At 37.2% G+C, this 6,712-nt stretch overlaps 1 protein-coding gene across 1 annotated transcript; it reads right to left on the reverse strand.

Moving 5' to 3' along the window:
* Positions 1–426: 426 nt before the first annotated feature.
* Positions 427–2,802, reverse strand: LOC106462281 (muscarinic acetylcholine receptor M2-like). The gene has a single exon (XM_013922183.1). It carries the CDS (start codon positions 2,800–2,802, stop codon positions 427–429), a length of 2,376 nt encoding a protein of 791 aa, XP_013777637.1.
* Positions 2,803–6,712: the final 3,910 nt, after the last annotated feature.

A 6,712-nucleotide genomic window follows, 5' to 3' on the forward strand; every position in this document is an offset into this window, starting at 1 on the left:
TCAATAACGTCCCCTAATTGACCAATCACATTATAATAGCCAATAAATATTAAAAACTCTCCTAACTAACCTGTGTTATGCCTCCTAGTCTGTCAGGAGTACAAAGACTTGTGGAAGTTTAAGTTACAAAATATAATTATACTAGAATAATTGTTTCTCAGAATGGCTGGATATAATCATCTGGAGATCGATCTTCATAAACACGTATTTTATGACATCTTCACAGTTAGATACCCTAAACATTAACCACTTTTTTTATCTTCTATTATGACAAACATTCCACAAAAAACATCATTCATTCGTAGGTTATTATTTTGGGTGAGCCCAAATGAAGAACAAATGAGGTTCATTGTTTCTGAAGAAATGGGTCGAATTTTACTTTGAGTTCTACTGAAATTAAACTATAATTTCAGGATTTCTTTTTTTTTATGTTTGATGGAAATCACCTCGGAGAAGCCGATAAAATGTCTTTTTAAATTGCTGGTTTGCCATTGCGTAGCAGAATGGATTAACCGGGCTGTTAGCGTAGCACAGAAAGTACGTGAAATAGAACAAGTGGTAATTGACACATCCGGCAATATCCGTACAAAACCCTTCTACCAGTGCACATATGTGATATGGTGTCCAACACAACACAAAGGCGCCTAAAATGAAAGATATTGTCCTTAATGCTTTTTTTGCACGATTTTCGGATTTCGATTTTTGCCTTTTTTCTTTGATATTATATTTTCCTTTCTTACGTTTCTTTGCTAAGGAGTTTACGAAAGCTTGTTTGAAGCGAGTAGTCGAGTTGTCTTTATTAGAAGAACTTCCAGCTAAAGATTGGTCATGAGCTATGATTGGTTGCAGCTCATCAAGTTTAGCGACGCGTGTCACTGTTTTGGAATCACATACATGTTCATCTTTCATGCTCACAACGCTATTTTTCTTTAAGAATTGTTGAGCATGAGCAACAGAAAAGTCATAAAAAACTATTGGATCTGTGTTGACTGCTTTGTCTTTTGTACGAGGTTCAGGAGTGCCCTCTATTGGTGGCGGAGTCACTGAAGATGCTGCTTCACTAGCTGGAGAAGGCATAACGACTGAACTCTCTTGGTCAATAAATTTCATATCATTGGTTTCTAAATGCTCCAATGGCTGTTCTTCCTTTACAGAAGCCAAATTTAATGTTTTAGGAGGATTTGGTCTATCATTGCTTCGGTCGTTTGATGAAATGGAATTCAATAATAAAACGTTTTCTGTCGGTGTTGTTACTTCTGAAGCCCAAGAAGACAGCTCATTCGTAGGACTCATGATATTATCAGTATCTAAAAGACTTTGTTTTTTCGACGAATCCTTCACAGAATCTAAGGGAAGTTGTCTTGATGGAGCCGAAGGTGGTGGAACTAGTTTAGGGATAGGTTCATCTGAAACTGAGGATATGGTCAAGTCTGTATTTTTAGCAATGTTCAGTGCAACAGCCATGACAGAGTGCTTACATTTGACCTTCTTCTCTGGCTTTGATGGTTTTTGATAACTTTCTTCGTCAGAGTCAAACATTGGACTGCTGGACCGGTCTGGGTCAGAAGCATCCTTTTTGTCTGAAAAACTAGTAGTTTCTGTATTACCAGTCTTATTTGATGAGGTTTTATGACTAGATGACGAGTCTCCAGTACCATGTTTTGTGGCATGAAGATTTGGAGGATTCAAGTGACTAGAAGCCACAGAAGTTATATTTCCTGACTGAACAGGCTTAGGTTTGTCGAGACTTAATAAAGTACTCTGTGTCTTGGACATACCAATTGGTTTATTCTCGTTTTGTGCTTTTCCCATGGCCACAAGGCTTTGCATTTTCTTCTGCTTTTCTGCTGATCTTTTCTGCATGTCACTAGCTGTCTTGTATATTCCACCATAAAGAACGAAGAGCACTACTAACGTGGCATAGAAGTAACCGAAGATGAGAGACGTGTTGAAGACAGGATCTTTGAGGAATTGAACTGCACACTCTCCAGGGTTTAGGTCTCTGTAGCCAATAAAATGCTCCCATCCCATGATGCTGATAAAGAAGACTAAAAAAGGGATAATCCAAGTGATTGCTACCATAAATATTACCTTGTTTCTAGTACGCCAATTTCGGTATTTAGCGGCTATCTTAACAGAGCAGTACCTGTCAATAGTGATGAGAAGCACTGTGTAAATAGACACCAAACAGACAGTGTGGTCCGTAGCTAGCCAGAGGTCACAAGGAATAGGTCCAAGGTCCCATCGCCCTACCAGAACATACACAGCGTAGAAGGGCATTGACACTATTCCGATTAAAAGGTCGGACATCGCTAAAGATACAATAAAATAGTTACTTGGTTGTCGAATGGCTCTTTCCACAGCAAAGGCCATTAATACCAAGATGTTGCCAGCAACTGTAAGTATTATACACAGACCAATGGAAATGGCTATAAATATTGTTAGCCATAAAGCATATGGTGAGACGTAAGCATCTGAAGAAGATGTGGTTGTGTTGGTGACGTTAACATAGGAAACTGTATTGTTACCATCAGTTTGGTTGTAGCAGCAGACTGTCAGTTCATCCTGAAACTCTTCACTAACCTCCTCTAAAAACCCTTCTATTTCTGACCACGTGGAAAAAGTGCTGGTCAGCATGTTGGAAACGGAAGAAAAGTTTGTAACTACAGACAAACTAGTGCTAGTGGTCCTGACTGTAACCTGGCTTTTGTCTTCTGCTGCAAAGTTTGTCAGAGAAAAGCCAAGATCAGTTCCAGCTTGGGTTTCTGACACAAGTTCACCAATAGTCGGATAGATGGGCATGGTTATCTTCAACTGTCAGTCTCTCTTCAAAGTCCGAGTACAATAAAAGTTCGAATTACATCTTGTTTTCACGGTGACAAAGACATTTTAATCTGTAACATAAAATAAATATAATGAAAACATTAGGATATTTCATATTCTAATATAGGCGAGTATCTCAACTTAATATAAATATACCAAAGTTGGTTCATGTAGGCCAAGTCAAAAGAGAGCTATGAGATTCGACTCGTTAAGGTTATTCGACTCCTGTTACTCCTGGTAAATAAAATAGATAAACTAAACTTTTCTGATGTGTCAAATCTTGAAAAAGAATGTAGATACTGTACACATGCACATTATACGGCACTCTTTGTGGTTAAAATAGAATTCAAATTTGGAATTTAGAGCTTGCACAGCACCTTTACGTGTAAATGGGTTAAATGGCCAGATAATAAACCCCTAAGGCTCAGAATCAAATAACGGAATTAACCTTCACTTACAAGACGACCACAGCAGAAAGCATACAGTATGATTAGCAGTATCACGGCTTTATCATAGAACTTTACGATCTGCAACCCGACACGTTAACCACTATATTATTACCAGCTAAAACTGAAATCAGTTGCTTCCACTATTAGTATTCCTAATTTTGATGTTTTTAATCCAAAAAGACCCCTTCATCCTTTCGGATTTGGGAAGTATGTTGATCAGAATTTATGTTTTCACCATTATTGTTTTAATTGTTTGTTTGTTTTTTATATAGATAAGTAAATAAGTCAACTTTATCAAACTACCTTAAAGAAAGTAAAACAAATTGGAGGTTTATTTGATCAATCACCAGGTATAGCAAGGTGGTTAGGGCGCTTGACTCGCGATTTGCGGGTTCGAATCCACGTCCCACCAAACACGTTTGCTCTTTCAGTCGTGGGGGGGGGGTATAAAGTGACAGTCAATCTCACTATTCGTTGGTAAGAGAGTAGCCCAAGAGTTGGCGGTGGGTGGTGTAGACTAGCTGCCTTCTCTCTAATCTTTCACCGCTAAATTAGAGATGATTAGCGCAAAAAGCCCCCGTGTAGCTTTGCGCGAAATTCAAATACAAACCAAATACTTGATCAGGCCCACGATAGAACCGTGGCGTCAACTGTTGAATCAATAGTATTTTTCTAAATGTATCGTTAAATAGTTCTGTGGTAATAAGATTTGCCCTCAGTCTCATCTAGTAACTCATTCGAATATAATTTGCTATATTTCACGTTTTTGGTACAAAATCATTTTAAAGATTATATTTCATTCATTCATTTGTTTAGCAGTGAAAAATTAGAGGGAAGGCAGCAGGTCAGCACCCCACACCCACCATAAACACTTAGACTACTCTTTGCTAACAAACAATGGGATTGACCCTCACATTTTAACATCCATGCAGGTAAATTGGCGACTATTTGGACCTGCGACACGCAGCTTGCAAATCGAGTGTCCTAACCATCAGGTCATGCCAGGCTTCGATCAATTAATAAAAGTGTCTTTGATATTTTGCAATTAATGTAACTAAACGTTTCCAAACTTAGCGATTCCATAAGTATACGTAAAATCAAAAATGGATAAGTCGAAAACATCGTACAATGATTAATAACAACGTTTGTATTGTGGTGCTTCATGTCTAAAATATGGTTGGAAAACGAACTCGTCTTCTGGATGATTTGAGAGATATTAGACACATTTTCGAATTATTAGTGAGACATTCCACACCATATTAATAAGCCATCTTTTCACTATGTAAAAGAGAGTTAAATGCGATGATTTGTTCGTTTGTAACTAAGCACAAGGCTACACAATGGGCTATCTATACTGTGCCCACTACGGATATTAATACTCGGTTTCTAGCGTTATAAGTCCACGAACTGGCTTAATTTAAGACTGAAGATGTCAGTGATTTATGGTATTTCCAAACAGATTACATCCTCTTTTAATCAGAGTTAAAAATAATTGGTTCATCTATGTGTGATTGTTTCCTCTTAAACTATCTCTGTCATTAGCTAAAATCCAAATCACAGGAACGATATACTTGCCTAGTTTTCGTCCAATCGGAAATCTTGAAAGTAATCAGGGGAAGGGGACATTCACAATCAGAGAACTCTGTTCTGTACATGCAACGTATTCTATTGTCCGCATTATTCTTTGTAACGACGAAATTGAAATTTCCAGCTGTGGAAGAAGAAAAACACATGATACAATAGAGTTTTTAAGAAACAAAAAACAAACAGATGTTTGTTAAGCTATTTTTAAATTGATCATCATTGGATATACATAAGTTTTATATGAAAAATTATGAAATTTGTATGTCCGTTACGAAAGGATGTGAACAGTCCTAACAAGTTCTTTGGTTCTTTATGGACAATGCATTTCAATATAATGAAATCAGCTAACCACTAAGAACATTTCTATGAAGACTATTACATCAACTTTTATTATAACGCAGCCTTACTAGTAATACAGGAAGCTTGAGAGAAATAAGAGATATTACTGTCCCTTCCTAATTGGGTAGACTATCGGGTTACTTGTGTTTGATTAGCTCATTTCATCCACCCTACAGGGGAGCTCTAGAATTTTTCCGAAAGAGTGAAACCTGAGACCGGATTGGATTCGACTCAAATAGCACATCCACAGCTTCGAATCCCAATAGTCTTTGTTTCCAGTTCGTCTGGGAAAATAACTGTTACACGGCAAGTTTCTAATACATACAGACTCCACGGTAGTTCAATACCAGACAGGATAGTATAACCACAATTATATTGAAGCTGATTTTAACTGAAAGCAGTGGCTATATTAACGAGATGTTAACCAATCTAAATGTAGATTTTTCTTTAACTGTTATTTTCTTTCTTTCTTTTTTTTTCTCTTTTCAACGAAGAAATACATAAGATGTAGTTTCGCAAGTGTTTTTATTTAAATATCAAACATTTAGAAGTGAAACATATTTTATCTATTCGGATTGTCAAAACTTGCATGTTTTCCAGCGACATCTGTTTCTTCTATAAAATTTCAGCGAGCCTTGTTTTGGAAAACTGTTTTGTGCGTTTAACACTTATCGCGCTTTTAAGTATAAAAGCTACGGCTCTGTAAACAGCAAATTTTTGCATTGTGAATCCCATCCCATCTTGTAATTGCTTTTTTTCCCCTGCATGTTTTAAATGGTCCATTCCTGTCTGCCTCTTCTCCCCTACGGTGATCATCCTTTTCCAAGAATACACAACACGCTCGAGCGCACGCCGGAGTGGGTTTTATTCACGATGTCAATCTGTGCTTCACGGTTCACTGAGTGCTCCAGACACGTGTCAGAAGTTTGCTGTCAGAGAGATGTGCGCCTAAGCGCGAACAAGAAGCACGTGCTATGGCTAGTGAGGTCACCAAACACGTCATCAACCGTAGTCGGATATACTTATCTATATCACATTCGAATCAACAAAAACAACACACAATATAAATTAACGTTTCAACCACCGATTTCTCTTTAGAAGCTTAATTCTTGGTAGTCTTAAACTTTATTTGTTTTACTCTCCTATAGATTCTGTGGCTGTAATAGTAAGCTACTCATGAAATATATTTCTGTGTTGTGCAGAGTTGAGCCTTTTCCCCACCACTTTTAACATAACACACAGTAACTATGGTCATCTAAAATCAAACAAGTTGATAAACACCAAATATTAATACTGAAACACACAGTTTAATGTTGATGATCTTTTCGCTCACTTTTTGTTCTATTTGGGGTAAAATTAAGCGGTCATTTGGGTGTTGGCCTGAGGTTCATGATTTACACAATAGTTACTTCTTTGTTCATAGAATTCAGACAAAATATAATCACCAAGACTAGTGACTGTTTGGGAATGTTTAAAGTTATTTGCTAAAAAAGTTTTTTGCTGGTCAGCTAATAAAA

This window comes from Limulus polyphemus, unplaced genomic scaffold, assembly GCF_000517525.1.
Source record: "Limulus polyphemus unplaced genomic scaffold, Limulus_polyphemus-2.1.2 Scaffold1132, whole genome shotgun sequence".
NCBI classification, from domain to species: Eukaryota; Metazoa; Arthropoda; class Merostomata; order Xiphosura; family Limulidae; genus Limulus; species Limulus polyphemus.

Bases quoted from the DNA above. Each gene is read 5' to 3' on its own strand.
- LOC106462281 (XM_013922183.1), bottom strand. From the start codon at position 2,802: ATGCCCATCTATCCGACTATTGGTGAACTTGTGTCAGAAACCCAAGCT.